Source organism: Strigops habroptila, chromosome 6 (genome assembly GCF_004027225.2).
Source record: "Strigops habroptila isolate Jane chromosome 6, bStrHab1.2.pri, whole genome shotgun sequence".
In the NCBI taxonomy this organism is placed as follows: Eukaryota; Metazoa; Chordata; class Aves; order Psittaciformes; family Psittacidae; genus Strigops; species Strigops habroptila.
In genome coordinates, this window is record NC_044282.2 from 38,449,229 (window position 1) to 38,471,805 (window position 22,577).

General features: G+C 40.5%; 1 protein-coding gene across 8 annotated transcripts; it reads right to left on the reverse strand.

The window, feature by feature from the left end:
• Positions 1–2,238: 2,238 nt before the first annotated feature.
• On the reverse strand, positions 2,239–20,884 carry LOC115609457 (elongin-A-like). 8 transcript variants are annotated; one of them, XM_030489733.1, is made up of 12 exons: positions 19,757–20,519; positions 17,650–18,571; positions 13,417–13,473; positions 12,004–12,116; positions 10,244–10,943; positions 8,722–8,821; positions 7,710–7,883; positions 7,013–7,110; positions 6,019–6,199; positions 5,391–5,514; positions 2,595–2,710; positions 2,239–2,470 (listed from the first exon to the last, which is right to left on the reverse strand). In XM_030489733.1, exons 3-12 carry the CDS (start codon positions 13,435–13,437, stop codon positions 2,409–2,411), a joined length of 1,689 nt encoding a protein of 562 aa, XP_030345593.1. In that variant the 5' UTR covers positions 13,438–13,473; positions 17,650–18,571; positions 19,757–20,519; the 3' UTR covers positions 2,239–2,408. The 8 variants fall into 8 exon arrangements, with proteins under 8 accessions (XP_030345593.1, XP_030345587.1, XP_030345588.1 ...); XM_030489727.1 differs by lacking the exons at positions 17,650–18,571; positions 19,757–20,519 and adding an exon at positions 20,779–20,878; XM_030489728.1 differs by lacking the exon at positions 17,650–18,571 and having other exon boundaries at positions 20,231–20,520.
• Positions 20,885–22,577: the final 1,693 nt, after the last annotated feature.

The window sequence follows — 22,577 nt, forward strand, 5'->3', positions numbered from 1 at the left end:
AAGAAGAACCCTAGCCAAAAGTGTGTGTAGCACCAACTATTTTCTTGTAAAGAGATTTGCTTGTCTACAGTATTTTCCAATGTAGAAATTGTCAGGAAAATATTCTGAACCCATGGGTACTCTTTACATACCTCCTACCAGAGACATCAACAGCCTTTGAAGTGAGAAAAAGCAAGAAGAGGAAACAAAAGTCACAATCTTGAAGTCAAATTTACCCTCCACACAGCTCTGCCATCAGTGTCAAGGACAGGAAAAGAGTTTTTCTACTTCAATTAACAATGAAAGTCTACTAGTTAAAGCAACTATTTATTCTTTAATCTCCCAAGGGGACACTCCTGTCATGTACAGCAGCTCTGAATGGTTACAGCTGTGTTCTCTTAATGCCAGAGTCCAACAGAAGGCCTAGCTATGGCTTTGTCTTTTCTTACATAAAAGGATACCATCAACAACCAGAGCAAATAAAAGTGATCTAGCAAAAAAAAAAAAAAAAAAAAAAAAAAACAAAAAAAAAAAAAAAAAAAAAAAACCAAAAAACAAAAAACCCAAACAATTCACACTACACTTCATACAAACCTCCAGCTGAATTAAACTGATGAGCTACTAAATGATGACCAGAGCTGATTAACGGACAAAGGGTGGTATGGTACTCTGGCCATTCAGCCAGGTTTAGCCTTGAATATCTCTTCCTAGAAGGATTTGTCACATGTGTATGACAGACACCACACTACCTCTCCTATTAGTTAATGCTTGTTGTGATCCCAGAGATGGAGAAAGCTCCCTACAGAGTTTCCAGGTCAACACCCCTGTTTGCATCTTTCTTTCTAGCGCAACTATAATGCATGGAGAAAAAACACAACACAGTAGCACATCTGCTGAATTAAAATCCCTCTATAAATAGACCATTTGCACAAGCTGTTATGTATGGGTGACTACGTTAGCTGACTGTAAAAGCCATTTTTAGTAGCAGTATTTTTGTAATCTACCTGAATATTTATAGGATGGTGAGGAAATTCATACATAAGATGTCTGGAGTAAGAGACAGAACTGGTTTCATGATGATCTTACCCTGTGCTTCAGGAGGAATTCTGGGATGCCAAATCCTATAGAAGTACAACACAAGACCTACTTGCAGCTACTTAGTGCAGTTTATAGAAAGAGTTCCTCCATTTGTAAGCCATGCCTTCAAGGCAAAGTCAGACTTACAGCTCATGCAAGTGAACTGTTTAGATGAAGCATCTACAAAGAAGTATCTCATTTCTAAAAGCAAACCCATTCACAGACCAACCCCAAACTGCAGCAGCACAACTCTTCAAAGCTATTCAAGACCAAATAGCTTTTTCACTTTCAACACACAAGGCTCATTCAAGGTTGTGAGCTAGGCCGCCTCATGACAGCCTGAGAGCAGCAGATCAGAGAGTATAACAAGTTCTCTCTCATTTCCAAACTTAAATGAAGTGTTCTGCACAAGTTCTACAAGATGACCATAGCATCAAACTGATGACATTCTTGATTTCTCTCCCTTCTGCTTGTTCCTAAAATACTCTCTCTCACACAAGAGCTTAGTGCCTTTAGATGGTATCACACAATGACAGGTCTGGTTTTAACTATTGTACCAAAAATGTCCCAACTAGACAGAGCTCCTAAGTAACATTTTTTCATTAACTCACTGTCATGGCCTGCCCTATTTACCCTAGCAGTATCTAAATCCTGCTTTAAAAAAAGGCAATTTAAATTTAAACATTGTTTTCTCCTACCTCTCCTTTAAAAGCTCATTCCTTAAGTAAAGTAAAAGGGCTGAAAAACACGTGATGCCCTGAGGATGTTTCACAGCCCAGTTCCAGCAGGCCAGAAGGTCAGCTCCAGGACTGTTTTATAATCAGTCTTCTGTTTCTGGAAGAGGAAAAACTAAAATCCAGCCAAATACTGTTGTTTTCATAAGAAAAATATAAAAGTCTCTTTAGGAAAGCTTTAGTGAGAGACACACACAGTTTCTAATACCCTTTTGTGCAAGAGATAACAAAACCTCTTTGCAATTGTATTTAAGTAGACTACAAGCTAGCTTTAGTCTTGGTAAAATATACCCACAGCTTAACTGCTTCCATGAAAAGCTTATGCAAATGTGTACATAAACTGATAAAAACAGCATCTATAAAAGTCCGCATAAACTTATTTGTCATTATCAGGTACTGACCCTATTTCAGTTCAGTTTTCCTCATTCATGAATAAGAAAGCAGCAGATGAATTAACTCAGATGTTTCAATTTTTATTGCACATCATTTGCCCCTGCAGTGTTTCATACCTATTTTAACTAAGGCAAAGTGAAGAATGTTTACATTAACATTACTTGCATTAGCTGTAGCATGATGATACACAAATAATCACTCAAATTTCAAATATGTAGCCTCATTTTATCGTCGTCCAGCTCTACTCTTCAATGCTCTCAAAGTTTTCTTCATGATTGGTGCAATTTCTTGAATAACAGCAAAACAAAGAGATTGGTTAGGATTACAGCTGTAAGGGACTTAAAATGATATAAGCATAATATTAAGCATATATTAATAGACAGCTTTATGATCTTAGTAAATTCCATTTACTTTTGATAGGCTTCTTTCCATCTTGAGTCATTACACTTGAGCTAGAGCTTCCAGTGTTGCTAGCAGGGATCGGATTTGATGTGTTATTTCTATCTCTGCTTTCCGGAATCTTTGTTCTTTTAAAGAAACCGAAAAAAAGAAAAGAAAAAAGGGTTTGATATCAAACTACTATTTGCTTTGGTTCATTTTGGAAAAAAAAGGAAAACAAAAAGCTAACAACTGATCACAAACATTTAAGACTATACATTTTAAAATCAGGATAATTCAGGTTGAAAGGGATCTCACTGGTCACCTAGTCCATTTCCATTCTTGTCCAAATTTTCCATTTATTAGATTTGATGCATCTTATTAATCTTTAAAGTTAAATTATTAGACTTTGACAGATTAAAACACTTCACAATACCATTGTGATTCATAATGCCCTGTGCTCTAGTTTGCTCATGTTTATTTCCCTCTTTGAACACAGGTGAACTGCTAACTACCTCTCTGACAGAAAATGAAGGCAAATTTACATAACCTTTCCTTTTTTTTTCCCCTCACAAGTACAAATGTCTAGCAAAAGGCACAGTAACTAACCCTAAATATTATGTTAGGATCCTCGACAGGACAAGGAATGAGGCAGACACAGATACAGAGTCAATATCTACTCTTAAGACAGTTAAACCAATGCAGTATTAAAGCAAGTGTCAGCATGATGTCATCGATCTGAGCAGCCTTGTGCACCTGAGAGCGAGCCACTGACATCTGCTTCCAGTTATCACATACTGTTGCATGCTGAACTGCATACAGCAGCCTGCTAGAGGTCTGCATGTCTGCCATAGGATCTTTTTATCTCCTGCACGACCAGCTTCTTAACTGAAGATTTCATCTGTAAAAATTCTACAACTTGCAAAATCAATAGGTGTTCAGAGGACATGGTCAAAGCAATGAAGTCAAACTCACTGTGCCTAAACAAGCTCTTGTTTTCTCAAGAAGGCAAAGCAATGACACTCTTACAGTTTCTTTCACACGACAGCAGTTCTTCCTAATTTATCCCGCTTGAGAAAAAAAAAAAAAAAAAGCATGCAGGGCTTTGAGTACATCATTCAGCTACTGCTCCAGAGATTACTAGAGCAAAAAGGACATTTACACTACTGCACCTGAAGCACCTAAACTGGAAGGCTGCTCTGTCACAATAGAGATACAACCTCCCACAGGGCAACTGAAAGCAAGAGAGTAACTCGAAGTGCCTTAATCTACTGCCTTGGTGGGGGCTATCTTCCGCTTGAAAACAACATTATGGAAAAAAGCTTCCCAATTTCATCAGCTAAAGGTGCAGCTATAAAAACATTGTATCTGGTGCAAAAGCTGATTTTAAGAAGTTCCTATATCCAGGCTGTCAAACCTGCTCCATACCACCACCATCTTGAGCAATAAGTCAAGGCTGCTCCACTAAGTTCCTGAAATTCACAAAAAGCACACTTTCCCATGGTTTTGTAGGTCATCCCCACACACACTCCTTAAACTCAGCACAGTTCAGTTATCTTGTTCATGGGCCCAAGAGCAATTAATTACTCAGCACAACTGCAGGCACTGCAGCAGCATAACGGCAACAACTTAAAATCACTCTCCTGACATGTTCAGCTGTACTAAGTCAGTCTTGCATCACACCTGCAGCAGCTTGAGTTTTATCCTCCCTATTCCCAGCTATCTGTCACTACACACTAATTTACCTCTTAACCTGCATAACTGTTCCCAAATTCAGACTAACTAAAAGTGTTCCACCTGCCACTTCCCAAAGGGACAATTTTAAAAGTGCTAGTTGAAGAGCAGTTATGCCGACATGGGAACAACCACAGGCAGTGGGGACAAGGGAGGGCACCATGCTCACCAGCAGCCACTGCAGAGTGAGCGACCACAGCTTAAGATACCCACGTTCAGGCAGTATGAATACTCTTCACAGCTTCTATGGTCCAACTGCTGGCACATGGACTCATCAACTCATGGGGTGCTTCTGAATCAAACTGTTGATTTTTTCTTTCATACAAGAACAGATATTTAAACAGTAAAAGCCAGTAGTCTCTCTCCACATAGTTGAGAAGAGGTAGAAGCTGGTGCTACAGGTTTTATCTCCCTGTTGCAGCCATACTCTTGGATATGAGAAAGTTCATTAGGCTGGCAGGAACAGCAGGACAAACACCACATCTCAGCTTTGGTTTTTGTGGCTGTTGAACTATTCTGAACCACGACGTCACAAAGAAAAGTTAGCTTTGTGCTGTGCAAAGGAAACATCTGTGGAATTCCAGTTCTTTGTTCCGCCAGTGATTAGCATTTACTACTACTACAGCCTGACTGTTCCAAACACTCCTTTAAGCTGCCAAAGCAGAAACCCACCATCAGGACTGTTAAAAGTTGCAGAGATTCATTCAGTCAGCTATATCACTCCAGGCAGCTGACTGAGATTTTATAAAAGCATGAGAACATGTGAGGCTACTGGACAGGTATATAAACACAGAACATTAACACTGAAATCTCCCCAGGATGTTAAACAGCATTAGTGTAATCTGGAGAAAAACAAGAGCATCCACACACTCTCCAGTTGGAAGGGTGAATTCATCATTGGCACTTTGGAGAAACATGTGATGGCAATGCATATGTGGCAGAGGAGCACAAAAGCCTTAAAAAGCAAGTTAGTTTCTAGCCACTAGCTGCTTGAAAAGCAAGTAGAGAGCTATTTATAACTTCAAAAATATTTTGCCAGCAAGCTTTGTACTGACAAAGACATCTAAAATTAAAAGCATAGTACAGAACACTTACTTGCGCTTCTCTATGGGATGAAGTTGGGCGACAGGTCCTGCTGTCCCGTGGATTTCTTGCTGCCTGCGAATGTTCCTTGGTGGTTTTGCTGCACTGGTCACATAAGCCATTTTTACTTGCCTGCCTAATACAGAAGCAAGGAGCAGAGGATACATGACTTCTTTTGCCCTTTATGTTCAAATTTCAGTTGATAATATAGTTGTGTGGCAAATTCTAGGTTTAAGTTTGGGAAAAACTAATTCAGGAAAGCAGAATCTGGTACCAAAGTAGTAACTGAACCATGGCAAAACATATATACACTGCATGAAGTATTTCTTCATTTTAACATTGGTATTTGTAATTACATTTGTAATCTTTGCATTGTTGCTTAGAATCCACATTCTAACCTGTAAGGTAAGATTGTCTACTGCATGCTGCAAGTATTATGCATTAATGTATTGTATTAATGCATGTATGTTTTTTGAGCAACTTGTAAGTTAAAAGGAACAATGTTCTTTCTTGATGTCTTTTCCTAGAGGTACAGTGCTAATGCTCAGTGCAAGCAAACCACTAAACTCTAGACATAAAGCATCAAGAATAGCAAAAGAAACTGAGTTTTGTAAGTGGAAAAGCTAACCACAGATTTTACCTTTTGGTTTCTCAGACTGAGCTGAAAGAATATTTTTTGTAAGTGTCTTCAGTTTTTCTTCTCTCTGATTAAACAGTCTCAAGTACATTTCACGCCAAGACTCATATTCCAGGAGGCTCTCTTTTTTAAAATCTCTCTGGCAGTGTTTCTTCCACAAGTGGTCACACTCTTCTGTAAATGTCTAATTTGAACACAAGATACCTTAAGTTAAAGATTTAAAAATAATATTTCTCAAGAGTACCTGTTAGCTGAGTCTGTAGACAAACCCCAATCCCCTGGTGGAGAAAGATGCAGAATGAATCCCACGACATATGCCGTCACAGGTACCCCCAAGATGGAGTGTGGTAACACCATGCTGAGATACTGACTTCAGTCTAGAAATCACATAGCTTCACATAGCAGAGCTCTGTTATTTGAGTTAGTGAGTTATACTTACAGGCTACACTAGTGTTTCCAGCACAGGCTCAGGCCACACCAGCTCTGAGCTTTAGCCATACAGAAAAATGGCTAACTTGCGCTATGAAGTGCTACACACTCTATGTCCAAATGCACTACAGAGCTGAAGTCTTAATGGTGTAGATAAGAAATCTACCACACATGAAGTCTCACTGAAGATACTTCCGAATTGGCATGCTTTGCAGCCTTAACAGTTTAAACTTGAAAACAGTTGGTTCTATAACAACTTTCCCAGCTACATCAGCAGTAAATACTGAATACTCTTTTTCCCTATTTTTGGAAACAAAAACACTTTTCTACCCACGCTGGCTTTTACTTAGTCAAGAGTAATAATTCTCCAAAATGCTTTAAATCCTTTAAATCCTAACACTTGAGAAAGGAAGGCTTGATAATGACAGCTGAATTCAAAGAAATAAGTATTCAAGATAGAAAACCAGTATAACCCATGGAGAAACTTTATCACAAATGGTACAAGGAAGGCAGAAACAGATGCCTCATGTCCTCCATAGTCCCCTGAATTTAACAAGGCAGAAATTACCGGATTACATTCCTCTATTCGAAGCAACTGCTCTGGTGTGCAACGTGTTAGCACAGGCTCAAGAATTTCAAAGGGCACACCTCCTACTTCATGCAGTGCTACAAGAGAGGACAGTACTTTTAGTATCTCATTTATTTTACTCAGTGGGTAACACCACTCAAACACTTTAAAAGTAAGAATACAAGTTAATTTTAGCAAGCACTGACAGAACACATGTTTTGAAGTTAGGCTATGACAATATTTATAAATCAGCAGTTCTATACTGACTGGCAGTTGTATTTAAGGATGGAGAAAGCATCTTTGAATAGCTATTGCCCTGTCTTTACCAATGTGCATCACTGCGCTCTGCCTACACAAGGGAATAAACAATTTCTTGATCACTCATTCTAATTTATGTAAACAAACATCTTGGAGGGAAAAAAAAAAAAACAGCAGCAGGCTTTCTGGCTTATAATTCATAGGACGCTATATTTTAAACTAAAAATTGACACTTTAAGAAAGGTAAGCCTTCCAAACAAAGGTTCATTTTGGCATGGCTGTAAACCCACTTCTTTTAAGTGCCTTTCAACCTGCTCCAAGTCACCGTTTATAGGGAGAGGCAGTATCTTTTAGTAGGCCAGTTGCTGGCATGGAGAAATAAGAAGAAATCTGACACACTTTCAGGCACAGTCTGCTACAAATCCCTAAAAGTACTCACAATCAATATTATTTTGAAGCACACGGATGCACTGTTCATACAGCGTAAGCATTTTTGAAAGACAGACTGGTTTAGAGCCAGAGTAAACTTGCATTTTAGAGTTCAGTCTCCGTCCTGTGAATTGAACTGTTTCACTGACTTGCTGCGATGCTTCTACAACAGGTGCTACAGAAGCTGCAAACAAAACATCAGGCAGGGGTTCCTTTATCTCCTGACGTTTTAAAATACTTTAAGCATTCAGTTTTGAGAGAAACACAACTGGCAGGATACACATATATTCATTTTTCTTGAAATACAAAGTTACTGCACTACAGTTTTGGGGCCCTTACACGTATTATTACATGTTACAGAAGTCTAACACCAAAACAGCATGTACATTGCGAGTGAGCTGCATTAACCCAAACCAGCCTTATATTATTTAGCTCAGGTCTACATGAGCTGTATTCATATCTAGATTACTGTTACCAGTCAACAGCACATGACTGATCTTCCTGAGCTATCCTACAGAACCCAGAAGCTGCAGTAGCAGCGATGTTTCAAGACCAGAGTGATACAAAACCATTGAAACCTCACAGAAGCTGCTAGGGGAACCACTGGCACTTTGTGTCACTGACCTATAGAGGTCTTAGCAAGTTCCTATGCTGAATCTAGACCTAGTGCTTCTTATATTTATCTAAGGTAGTATCTACTAAGGCTTTGCCTGCTATAAGGCATGGACAGGACTAAAGACAAATGGAGCCTGTAGAACTACCACCTGATCTATGCCTTCTCTACATCTGTGATAACCTCCCACAGTATTTTTTTATTCAGCAAGCCATAAGAGAAAAACCTTTGTAACTCCCTTCAGCTTCAACATGATTGCTACAGTTGAGAAATTGAAGGTGAGGCATTTCTTTGCCATGGACAGATGATCTAATATAGTTTAATTAGGAAATGGGACAAAAACATCTCTGCACAGAGCTGTAAAAACCTGCACTATTTTACATTTATCAGCCTTGCATATACTACTTACCTTTAAAGTCCGCAACATATGGGGGAGATGAGATTGAGATGCCTGTCAGAAATTTAGGCAGTGGAGTATTAAGAAGATCTTGGAGGGATGCCACCTTGGCCTGTGCACAGTCAAGGAAACATTGCTTCAGTATTACAAATGAGGCTTAAAATGAGCTACAAAAAAAAAAAAAAAAAAGCCCTTAAGCAAATCCTGAAGCTAACTATGATAACTAGAATAACTGCTTTTCTGCACTAAAATTTAGTCACTGGATTACTTTTCAGCATACCCTTTCAGATTCTTACTTACCAAGACTACATCACGAAAGGATCTTACAGGGATATCTGGCAATTAGTGCATAAAAAGGGATAAAGAACAGAGAAGATACGTTCAGCTAACAGGGTTTCAGGTAAATCACTACTGAGGTTAGAGGCATGCAGTGAATAACACAAAACCACAAGATGACAAAACCACAATTAGATGTTTAAAAGCAAACTAAGTCTCCTATATTGCACTGGATAAACTGTTTAGCCTATTTGTTTTCCACAGATAACCCCTTAAAAAGGAATTTAAAGATGCTGCAGTCTGGCAAGTACAGGTCCCTACAAATGCTTGGCATATATGAATATCTAAATTGGGTCTTAGGCGTGCTCCAATTGTAAGCTAGGCACAGCCCAAAACTTGTATCACCCTGAACTTCATCTCAGTATCTTTAGTAACTTTTCACAACTGCTTGAACATCCAAGATTTTTCCTCAGTTTATGCTAGAGTATCATACACAAGCCTTTACATTAATATTTCTCTATTTGGACAGAAGATACCACATTCAGATTGCAGATCTACCACAATCGGTAAAGCCTGGAGCTTTCACATCACAGTAGAGATAAAGACTAAAGAGCCCTCTAATTCCCAGTGCAAAAAAGGGCTTCATTTAAAAGGTCTAATTAATACACATTTAGATCTACCTTGGCTCAGATGAGCTATTTAAGCCTCGTCTCCCTCAAGGACTAGGATATTTCAGTTTACAAACATATAAGCTATTTTTATATGCAATACTGTGGTTTACTTCAATGCATTAAAAGAAAGTTCAGTTCTACCACATACCTTAACATTCACTACTAAAGAACCACAGCATCTGACAAAATGACTATGCTATACACAAACAACTGCCATAGTCACAAACCAGGCTGGTCAAGAATGGAAGAAGGGGATATCTTTCCAAAAGTAAGCACCTTTACTTTGCAGGTAAACAGCAGATTAGCTTACAGATATCAAAGACTATTGCCATATTGGAAATAATCTTAAAAAAACCCCAAGATGAATCAATTGCAAACTGCCTGTATGCAATAAATCAGAGGGGTGGGGGAGGGAGGGGGGTGCCCCAATTATTGCAATGATTAGCAACTGCAATGCAATCATCAGGTCAGAGCCAGGCAAGCTGTTGCTGAAAATAAATGCAGCTGAATTTCACTGAAAATAAGAGTCCAAAGCACTTATTCATCTGCAGTTTATTTGCTATTATCTCAACCATGCAGTGGTTTACCTTTTTATTGGGAGTTTCTGATCGATCATCCTCACATTTTTTTACATCTTCCTCTCCCTCTTTCGCATGAGAAAAGTTTGAAGTCTTTTGTAGTAACGAGCTGTCTTTCTGTCCAGAGCACTTCTCTGGCTGTGCACCTGTAAAATAAGCCTTCCTCTTTCTTTTCTTTGTAATCTGATCATAATTAAGGTAAGATTCAAAAGACATAGTAGGGGGCTCAAATTCCTCATCACTAGATAACTTGTCTTTGTTTTTTATGACAAGTTTTTGTTTTGGTTTCTTCACATGCTTAGGATTCCTCTTTTTGGAAGCATCCCTTCTAGGCTTTTCCTTCAGCTGTGGTAAGTCTTTATTGGCTACAGAGGAATGCTGCTCTTCTGAAAAATTCTTGCTCTCTGTAGAGCTTCTCTCTTTGAAGTCACTTTCCTTAGCTTGAGGACTGGTACCCTGGGAAGCATGCTCAGAACCACTGTTGCCACATTCTTTATTATCACATTCATTTTGAGATTCAGAATCTCTACTTTGGTGGATCTTTTCACCACAAGAACGCTGCTTATTCAACTTTTTAGAATTGGAAGCACTATCGGAACTTCTGGAGGCCAGTACAGATGCTTTGGACTTCTCTGGAGGCGTAAACTCCTTGGAAATAGAAGATTTTGTCTCATTTTTTTCAGTATTTTGTTTTCTTTCACTGCGAGTGCTGCAACATTAAAAAAAAAAAATTTAAATCACATTCCACACTACATCTGATGCTAAATTCCTGAACAATGAATCTTTTCACCTATATCAGTAAAACTAGAAGCATTAAAATCACACCATGTGTCATAATTTTAGAAGCCCCAGAACTGTGCTCTACTGTGCTCTTATTCTTCCCTTATCAGCACAGAACCCCAAAGCAGCAGCTCTTGGGTCCAGCACCACTAATACTGTAACAAGAATTGACAGCAAGACAAGTGGGGGGTACGACCATAACTTTCAGTAGGAAAACATGCCCGACATGCTTAAAGCGTATTGGATACACAAGCTTCCCTGTATGCTTTATAACACAGACATAGTACTTGAAATAATTAAGAGACAGAGAATTTACAACATACTCTGTAGGTGATACAGATTACAACAGGTCAGCCTGCTTATCACAGTTTCTGGTATTCCACTTTCCCATTATTTGAAAAACTTCAGATTTAAAATGCACTATTTAATCTAAACCTCTGGCTTTCTCAGCTCAACTGCCTCAAAATGTCAGAGGTCTGCAAAACATCTGAAGTACAGTCAGCCTGGACATGGTGGTGGTGGCTGCTTCACTCTGAAGAAGTCACACCTCTTCAGTGTGACTCCTCCAGTATTGGAAGCCTCTCTCAGCCCACAAGAGCATTACAGGAAAGCCCTCTATAGAGCCAAATCACTGGAGAGCTGCCTCATTTAACCGCCACCTCTGGGAAGAAAGAGCAATCTTCCTACTTCCCTGAAGAACAGTGCCCACCATTGGCTTAGTCCCGCTTCCATGAGCCGGACTAAGAACTTGTGTCAGTCAAAAGAGGCAGTTGAAGTGCGAGTGCTGGCTGGCTAATTGACCAACACTGGTTACTCTGATTTGTCTGCTGATATTTTATAAAAGAAAAACTCATTTCTTCCACTCAATTTATGCATTAGTCCTAATGCTTATTTGTCATTTCAAACACTTTCCTAAACTTTCCAAAGCTGTATTTCATAAAGTTACACTACAGTATAATTAACTTTCAGAAAAAAGTTAGCTCACCTACCTTTTCTTTTCAGAAGGAATAAGTTTCTTCCACTGTTTTACCAGGGTTTTAGCTATATTCCCAGCAGTGGCATGTTTCCTAAAACTGTTAACTGTTTTGCCTATGCCAGTTTCCTGTTGGAGATCGTGCAAGAAAGATGGGCAGAATAAATCACAAACAACATCCCAACTAAAAATCTCTAAAATCGCTACAAATAGTATCAGCCTAGTAGTCAGAGCAGTCTTACAGCAGCTAAAAAATAAACACACTTTTTATATCACAAACAGAACTGAAGGTAGATATTTATAACCAAATATTGAGAATAAAATGCAGTCTTAATTCATAAAACTAAGAAGACATTTTCCTCCATTAAATGTATTTACTTCAGTAATTTCACTTGGCTCAAATGCTTACGCCCACAAAATCCATACTGCTCCAGTGAATTAGATTAACCAATTCAAATTTCCCTTAGGCTTATGCAGGTACATTTTAGCATGTTAGAGAGCACTTATGACAGACATATTGTAATCTAAAATGCGTCTCAACCACAACAGTAGTAGAGCGGTTAGAGAAGCAGAATTCATATGACTAAACTCCATCTTCGTTTCAGCCACAGGCGAAATAAAAAAGGACATTTAAAACCTGTCATCTTCTGTTTTCCCCAGTACAATTATTTTGACATTACAATTTACCCTATTTATGTTCTTCAAATGCAGCTGCAAGACATCTCTTTCCTCTATTTGACTTGGAGGCTTTCAAAGTCTGTCACATTATAAAACACGCAAGTTTTCTGGGAACATGAGTTGTCTGCAGAAGCCCTTTGTTATTTTTAACAACTAACCGCAATTTTGTTTTCCAATTAAAAAAAAAAAAAAAAACACACCACATTTTTCTTCTTCCCAGAATTCAGACACTTTGCTCATAATAACTTGAAGTGTCATAGACCAGGGTGAGAATTTCTAATATAAAATTTGATAGGATGCATCTTCGATAACAATACAAGTCACAAGTATCCTTACCTGGGATGCCTGCTCTTTCAATGAAAGAAATTAACTTTGAACTGCTAATAAAAGACAAGATTTAGACAACTGACCTAGAGAATAGTTTACATATTTGCTTTGGTTTACACATTGACTTGAAATCAGTTTTACAGTGAGAAGAAACCAACTCTGAGTAGTAAAGTATTCTTTATATGCTCAGATTCTTGCTCAGTACTATCACTGTTGGCATAATACTGCATTTGTCAAGCTGTATGCCCAGCTTCCACCTCATTTTTGGAAAAGACTCCATGATTCCCTGTACAGACCTCTAAACAAACCATGATTAAGAGTCAAAATTACAAAATGCAACATGTTTGCCACTTCTATGATTGCAGACCCCTGACACTCACACTGTAATTCAGTATGGAAGAGTAATGTATTACTGGTCACTTACCACTAGAATATCCAGTGACATATCCAAATTCTGTAGTACCTCGAGTGTTTTTATAATCTGGAAGAAAGCATCAAATTCATGAATTCTATTCTATTTTTCTCATTCTGATTCACACATTTAATCAAAACACACTCAATAGTGTTAAGAAGAATATCCAGTAACTCCAGGAAAACGCAAGTACTCCTTTACTGCACAGCAGGGCTGTGTCTGAAGTCTGAGCTGTGAACCCGGACAGTTCTGACAACCCCCCAATTTCAGTAACACCAGAAAATCCAGTAGGTATGAATTTACCACAAAGATTATATTAAAGAACAGTAATACAGTAGTACACCTGTAGAAGAGGCTACCTACATATACTCACACTCCTTGTGAAGCAGTGACCCTTTTTTGCCACAGAACCAATAGAAAAGCTGCATTATGGAGAACCACCATGCAAAAAATCAGCAAGTCTCCCAGTTAGCAGCACCACTCCTCCATCAGCCCAGGCCACGAAAGGCCTATAGAGCTGGTGGGAGCCCAGTTGGCAAAAAAATAAGGTTTTGAAAGCTTAACTGCAATTTGTACATTAAAAAAACAAGCTCAAGCTATAACAGCTGTTTTGTTTCACACTTATAAAGTGCACACCTGCTACAAAGCTCGGTGTTTTCCATCAAAGCAGGAAAAAGCTTTTCAAAATGCTTGGATTCGTACAAGAAGTGTTTTAATAACACAAAAGTCTCATTTATAAGCAAAGTATAAATTTCTCTGGCAATACAATCAGTTTCTTGGGCAATGGGTATACAGCACCCCCAGAGTCTTCCAGCTGATCACACACAAGCAACTTGTCTTATCTTTCACAATCTTCCATGAAGCTATGTTATGTACATGACAGAATTAATGTGCAACTGAACTAACAGCATTTCATAGGGCTTTTCAAAGCCTGAAGATCTTCAGATCATTGCCTCTTAAATGCAATGGCAAGAACTTGCAGGAATGCAAAACAGACTACCCAGAGACTTTTAACTACAGTAATAGCTATGCTAACTTAAATAACCGATGAACTGTCATTTATATCAGATTTTGCTTCCGAAATGGTGCTGCAGGAAGGCAGAAGAGGTACTAAAATAAGTGAGTAGCAAACTTGAAGAAGCAATTTAGAGATTGCACTGGGAGATACTTCTCTCTACTGTTGTTCTAAGTTCCATTGTTCCTATAATGCATTAGTAGTGGAATCCCACACTTGACACTGAATTTCACTGTGTACAGTGGGCTTTATCTACATTCCTGATGTGCAGTTCTTACTGCAAATCATCCACCTTTTAACTGTGTTTGAGACCTAGAGAAGTACACAATAAATGCTTCACAGCCCGGAAAAATGTGAGAAAAGCTCTCATGGTAAGACATACACCTAGACCAGAAGTAGGAAATCAACTGTCTCCCAATAAGTACAAAATGGCAGGATACCTACAAAAAAAAAAAAGCTCACTGGGCAAAATTTCAGAACCAGTACAAAAGCCATGTGAAGTTCTGCTTATCTCCTATTTAAGACAGTCCCTGAGCCAGCAAGTTGTGTTTAAGACAACATGTAATGAAGTTAGAAACAATTTTGCATCATAAGAGAACTACTCTTTCTTCTGAGAAGAATACAAGCTTGACATTTAACTTGTTCCAGATGCTTCACAGGTATAGGCTACACATTTAATGCACTGAAGACTTCTTCTAAATAGTCCCACAAGGGAAAAAATGTGTTGCAAAGATGCTCAAGTGGAAAAAAATATAGTAATTGCTTGCAATGTTAATCACAAGCATTAGAAACTATGTTAACAGTGTCAAGTTAGGTTATTTGGGGTTTGGAGGGTTTTTTTATTATTTAATTTAAAAATATATCCTTATTTATTTAATTCATTTTGCAGTAACCCATTGCTGACTGGTTATATTGTGCTATACAGGATGACTGAAGCAGTGCAAACCACTGGGAATAAATCTCATAGGCCAGAGACAAACCTAGAAGATTTTTTCCCATCAAGCTACAAAGAGCACAAGGGTTTTGACTGTTTCCTTTTGATGGGCTTTGGACTATGTTAATAAGCAGAACTCATTTCAGAAGAACAGATTCAGGAAGAAGGCTATTCCTATTCATGTAACTTCAAACCAAAAGGCTAAATTACAAAAGCACCTAGATGACAAGCATGTCCAAAAGCAGTCAACACAAAAGGGTTTCATTAAGATGAAAATAGAAAGCATTGATCAAACATTCTGACAAGCCTTTTAGGAGAAGCAATCCTGATCTCCTGAAAGCAGGGAACAACTCAAGCTGCAGTGAGACCAGCAGCTATGTATGCACAGAACCAGCAAGCGAGAGAGAGCTCCATTTGCCTTGTACTGTAACTTGGCAATGTAAATGGCAGCATCCAGCCTGCCAGCAGGCATCACGCATCTCCAAGCTTTTGGCACTTAAAACCAAACATTTACAAACACAATCAGCAAATTTAATTTGCGTAGAACATCAGTACAGCAGAGAAACTTTGGGTATATTTATCTTATTTGCTAAAGAGTTCTGATTTATTTATCAGACTAAGCAGGGATGTTTGCTTTTTAAAGCAAAACCACCAAGCTCCAATACCTATCAGACTTTAGTGAAGGCCACAGAAACATATACTGTGATGCATAAGACAGAGTAAAGCCTGTTACTGAAACTAAAGCTTGTTAGAAATAAGCTTTGGTGTCATTATATTTCTATGGTAGAACATTACAATTATTGCATGATGGGGCTTTGAGCAATGTGGTCTAGTAGAAGGTGCCCATGCCCATGACATGGGGATTGAGCTAGATGATCTTTAAGGTAGCTTCCATGCAAACCGTTCTATGATTCTATGAAAATAAGGCAAAAAGAGAAAGTCATTTATCTTAAGCCTGTTCTGAGCAGGCCTTCAAAAACAAAATGAAGACAGACCATTCAGCTGCCTTGCTCTAAACATAGCTTTTACCATAGCATTTGTAGCCCATCTGGCTCTTATCTCACTGGACTGTAACATGTTTCCTCCAAGTTCTTCCACATACACACAACACACACGTAACCCTCCACTGGTTTTCAGACTATTTTACCTTTCATACCACTACCAGCTATATCCTCATGGAAAAAATCTATTAACTTTAAAAGAGATGGCAAACTTTATAGAAGGTAAACTTTATTAAAAAAACCAAACAAAAAAAAAAACCAACCCAAAAAAAACCCATATAAGTTTCCTCTATATACAATTCCTGAACTATTCTACGTAATTCCTAAATACCGATTTAAATACTAAAAAATGATCCAAAGCCTCTAGGATTGTTGTTTTTCCAATAAACAGCATTCTAAGCAAGCCCAAGACACCGATCTTCATGCAACAGACAGACAACAGAAGCAGAGCCTTGTGGACAAGCTGAAAGCTGGCACACATACTGCTGTGAGACAAAAGCAAAGGTGACAATAGGAGCAAGGGAAAGCTAAAAATGAAGGGGACGAGGGAAAGCAGACAGGCCTGTGGAAAACAGATGGCAATGGCAATGAGCAATGAGCAAGCAGCATGTGAGTAAACAAACTTTTCCAGAGCCAAAACTGAAAGTGATGATAACAGCAGATCCCAGCTGTGCCAAGTTTGATCTTTTCCCACTGCACCAGTGTTGTGCCATCAACCCTTATACAAGTGTTGTACAATCTCTTCATTTTCTAGGCAAGTGTCCCGGGTTCAGCTGTAACAGTTATTTTTCTCCTTCTTAGTAGCTAGTGCAGTGCTGAGCCTGGATGCTCAGAAAGGATGGGACCCATTAACAGACCCGCCAGGCCTTCTGTGGTCAAGGGACTGGCTCAACATTTCACCCAGTAGCTTTTTCCTGCTTCCTCTCCTTCCCTCCTTGCCCACTAGCTGCATCTCTCTCTCTCTCTGAGGAATCCCTGTGTTATTAGCTCATGCTGATCTGTAACACAGCCCATGGAATTTCACCAAGTCCATAATTCTGGCTGAGCTAGACACCTTGTTTGAAAGAGCACCAAGATTCTGAAGACAACACACTAGAAAAACCAATGCATTCGCAAGTCATTCCTCTGCCCTCTATCAAAAAAAACCCCACCAAAACACAACAGCACAACTGTTCACCTAAAAAATGTGTGGTTTTGTTTTCAGCTACTGACTCTAATGATTTCTTTCTGCTAATGAAATGTTTCTTTCAAACATCTTATACAACACAAATGTAAACACTAATCACACACTTTACCTCGGTTTTTCAGCTTCAGCAAGTTATGCTAGCCAGAGCTTTAGCCATTATCTGGCTATCTATCTTTCCAGCTTGGCAGTGTTGTTTTTAAAACTAGTCCCCAGAACAGCACGTAATATTCCTGCAGTAGTCCTTCTAATACTATATAGCAGTAATAACATAACCCTCCTAAGCTACCCAAAGATAGCATTTACTCCATAAGCCACTGCATTGTACTGCAATTTCATGCTCAACTGGTAATACATCAGAGCTCCGAATCATTTTCTGAGTCAATGCTTTCCAAAATACAGTCTCCTATCCTGAGTGACCTACATTCATAGCTCCTAGCTGTGACTTTCCACTGAGCCATGTTAAAATGCATGCTGCTCAAATGAATATAGCCTAGCACATGATCAAGGTTAGTTTCTAGTAGGGTCTCTCTCCATTCACCACAAATTACTTTAGTATTTGTAGTATTTCCCTACCACGCTTGCTGTCTTCTAAATTAAGACAGATTTGAGTAGCAGCATGTCCAGAACAGATGCATCATCAGCCCCCACCCCAAAAAATCCTACCACAAGCCCACAACAAAAACCACAAATCAACATTTTTTTTTTTTTTTATGAGGTCTGGCACTTATTTTTGGTGAGTGGAATTGAAATCCATTTTATGTATTGCATCAGGTCCATAACACTGCTACTGTAACAGCATCATACAGAAGCAAGTCAAATGCCTTAAGAGATTTGCATACATTTATGACAGCTAGTGTCAGTTGAATATAATTTGAGATAAATTCAGCAGGACGTATCTACATAAAGCCTCATCAAGTGGCATGGATCATAGCACCATCCTTTAATTCTATATCAGGTACATCTTATACGCAACATCATGCAGCTGTTCTCTTTCCTTCATGATCAATGTCAATGAAGACCATTTCATTTACCTGTATAAACAACAGCACAGTACTACTTTCCTCTCCTGCTGAACCTCCCTAGTACCTTGAGCATCATTCAACACCTAAATCATTTGTTTTGTTCGTTCTTTGGTCAATTCTCTGAAAAGTCACTGGGGTAGCTATAAAACCTCACACATTAAGAAGCCCTTAACATGAACAATAGATGTTCTGCATCTTGTCTGATTACTATCAGATCAAGAAGTATTCAGCAATTATTAAAAAGTGCCAAGAAATATTATTCTCAAGTACAGAAATATTTGACAACACCAACGCTTGGACACACACATCTGTAATACTGACATACATACCTAAAATTTCCCTCTTTGCCTTTAAACATGATAATCACATTTTCTAGTCCTAGATCTACCTTTTATTCGCAGTGCAATTCATGAGCGCCAATTTATGGCTATCAGTTTCTCACTTCCCCAACCACTCCTTAGTCCCTGTTATTTGTAAATATTTCTGTTTCAGTAGATAGTTTCGCCAGGGACAGCAGAAGTGCTGCAGCACCACCATTAGTCTCATTTTATGCAGCACATGCTTGCAGTCATGCCACAAGAAATGTGCATCTCCTTCCTCAACAGAACCCATCTGCTGGGGCTATTCACATTTTTCACTTGAGTTGAATGTGTTTTGAAGCTTATTGGCTTGAGAACACTTAAAAATTAATTACCTCTAGAATTGTTTCTCTCTTTTCCCTTTCAATCTCTTGTTCAGAATAGTTTATCCACACCAACCCCAGGTATTAAAAGTCAAAGACTGTAACATCTGATAACTTCCATTGCACAAGAGATTTTAAGTCTACTGAACTGCAAATTAAAACATCAGGAGCAGCACCTGCACAGATATTTGCATTTTGGACAGACGAAACCTACAGCACTGGCATTCAGAAAGATAAACCATTACTGGCTAGGAGAATCAGTATTTCCTATATATGCATACACACACACTTTGAAAAGACACAGTAGATATGTTTTATAACTAATCTTTTCAAGTTTATTAACTACCGAACACATCACAGATTACATTTCGCTGCTGCCCTTCAGCTCCAAATGCTTCTACAAGCTTGTATCAAATTTTAGTGTCTTAGAAATCTATCATGGCAAATGCATACTGTACTTTCAAATGGAATTCAACCCTCAAACCCCTCCTCCCCCTTTTTTTTCAATACACCTTCTTCAGTCAAATGTGACTAATTACTTTGTAATACACTGAGGTCAGTTTGGCATATACTGCTTTGCTTCCATTCCCTTCAGGGTCCAGGCTGCAGCTCAGAGAACGAGGGTATCTTCCTCCCCCCAGCTGCCCTGTAGCCTGCACTTATCTCCCTGTCTGCCTCTATACTTCAAGAGTCTTAAGCACAACTTCCATAGGCTGCTCTGAGCCATCTCCCCACTGATGCGTGCTTGCTTCAAGTATTCCTTATCTAGTCGTTGCAGCTACCGTTATCCTCCAGAGGTTATTAATTTTTTTTTTTTTCCCCCAGAAATAAGAGCAGCTTTGGTGTTCTAGCTCCAGGAATAAGAATGCAGGGTGTGACAGCTCCCACTCCTGCTGCACACCATTGAAGCAAAGCAGAAACACCTATTTCACCAAGGAAAGCCCTTATGAACATAGAAATTAGCACCCTTGCTGTTGCATTTTCACCTTCTGGCCAAGCTGACAAGACTTCAAACAGCCAGTGCTACTCGTTAGATGTAAGAACATGACACGCAGTCTTGTTTCTCTTCTCCTCCTCGCCTGATCGCACACATGGCCTCTTGATCATCCACAGAAACCTTTAGCGCCCACCCATGAAATAACCACGTATGACCTGACGGCCACCAGCCCTCCTTCAACTCCTCCTGGTCATGACAAGGGACGGAAACAAACGGAGACCCAGGGCCGGAGTCTCACACACGGGTTCCCCCGCGGTGGCCCAGCGGGCTGCGCTCAGCTCACCCACCTCGCTTCCTGCTCGACAGGGCCAGCAGCCGATGCCGGGGGGGGGTGGGGAGGGGAGCGGGAGGGGCAGCCCGGGCCCGGGCGCGTTAGGGCGGCGAGGGCCAGCGGGCTCAGGTGGCCCCACCACGGGGCTTCGCCCCCAGCGGCACCGCCACGGCCGTCGCCCCTCGCACCGCTGCTGCGTTATACACGCACACGCAAACGCATAGCGCGCACAACCAGCGAGCAGGACAGCCTCCGCCCGGGCGTACCTCTTCGGGCTCCTGCGCGCCCCCCAGCCGCTCCTTCAGCTCCAGCACCCGCCGCGCGGCGCTCCGCCCCTCCGCCATAGCACCGGGCCCGCTCTGCCGTGCCCGGGATGCTTAGCTCCAGCTCGCCCCTCTTATAGTAGCGGCCGCCGCGCCATTGGGGATTCGGGGGCGCGGGCCGGCCTTGCCCCCGCCGTGGACAGCGGTGACCGCCCTTTCCTCAGCCCCCCGCTGTGTTTTGTGCTCCTGGCCGGGCCCTCCGAGCCGCCCCATGCCTACGCCCGAGGTTTCCCCGGGGATTTCATGGGCGGGGGCCCATGGCCAGGGCCTGACGCCGGCGCCCACCCGAGAGGGGTTGTGGGCGGTCGCGTCCCCTGTCTCACGGAGGCAGGCGCCGGCAAGGGGCAGCGACCCAAAGGGGCTCAGCGCTGCCGGGCTGTTCAAAGATAGCTGCAGCTGACCTGGTGTTTGCTACCAAACCATCAGCAGTGATACAGGCTGCATGATTTTCTTTGTTCTGCCTCTGTCGGCAGTACACTGTGGTACTGACCATGCACAGCTATAGTTGAAGTAATCCCGTGGAGAAGAGTTGGGGGGAACAGCAGCCTGCCCCAAGGAATGGGGCGGCATATACTCTTACCTTGCAAGAGAGCAAGGTGTGTCCATCAGCACTGACCTGCCAGCCTCAGGAGAAGCTGCCATGGGAGGTCTCTGCACCCGGGGTCCACCAGGTGATGCAGGTGGTAGGTGGCACACCGTTAGCATCAGTCATGTGCACTTGCTCATGCAAGCTTGTTCAGTTACCAGCGGGTAGAGAGAAGGTCTGTGTCATTTCTGTTGTCTGTGCATGGCTGTAAGGCTGCTTAGTGGCTCATCAGCACCATGGCTTGCATAGCAATAGCGAGGCCAGGCCTGTGAAGACATGGGTGGCACCCTACTGCAGTCCTAACATGCAGCTGAAGGCAGCACTTAGGCTGAAGAGGACATTTGTTTTGTGTTTGTTCTACCTTATTTAGAGTCTGATGGTGAAAGCACTTTTGGGTTCTGCAACTTCCAGCGTGGCTTCTCTGTCATTTCTTAAGGTCACAAAAAACATAGGACAGGGAATCACTTTGGTGCTGTGTGAACTGCGTAACTGAAACAGGATCTCTGCCATGGAGCTGGGGCTGAGCATGTAAAGGACTCCAAGCTCATTGAGCCCCTCCTAAAAAAATCCATGGGTTTTTTAGTATTTCCTTGGAAGTTAATGTAGATGTAATTAAAATAGATATATAGAACACCTTTCACTCTTTAAAGCAGTGTTTGGGGGAAGCATTAAAAAGAGTGTATCCAGTCTGAATTACAGGGAACTTTTAAGTAGGCAAAAGTCTGGTGTTTGCATGTTAGGGTTACTACCCTTGCAAAATAGATCTTATTACAGCTTGGCACAGTGTACAGCAAATTTATCAGTAGAGAAACGAAAATAGCTGGTAGGGCAATACAGTAGGTAGAGCGCTCAGGTTGGATACGGAAAAAACAAACCCAGGTCCTTGTTGCAGACACTTTCTCCAGTTTCCATGCTCGTCTTTTGATTTTACAGAAGTAATTAACTCATCTTCACAGTGTGTAGGGACTTCATCAACCCTATCCTAAAATCAGCCATCCGCATCCAGTTACGCTTTCTTTATTTTTCTGGCCCTAATAGTATGAAAGTACTTCTACAAAGTGACATTTATGCAGAAGAAATCTTGGAAGATTTCACTTCTAGTGGGGAAGCCCACATCAGCATTATGGTTAAAGTAGTCTTTGAGTAGGGAAGTTGA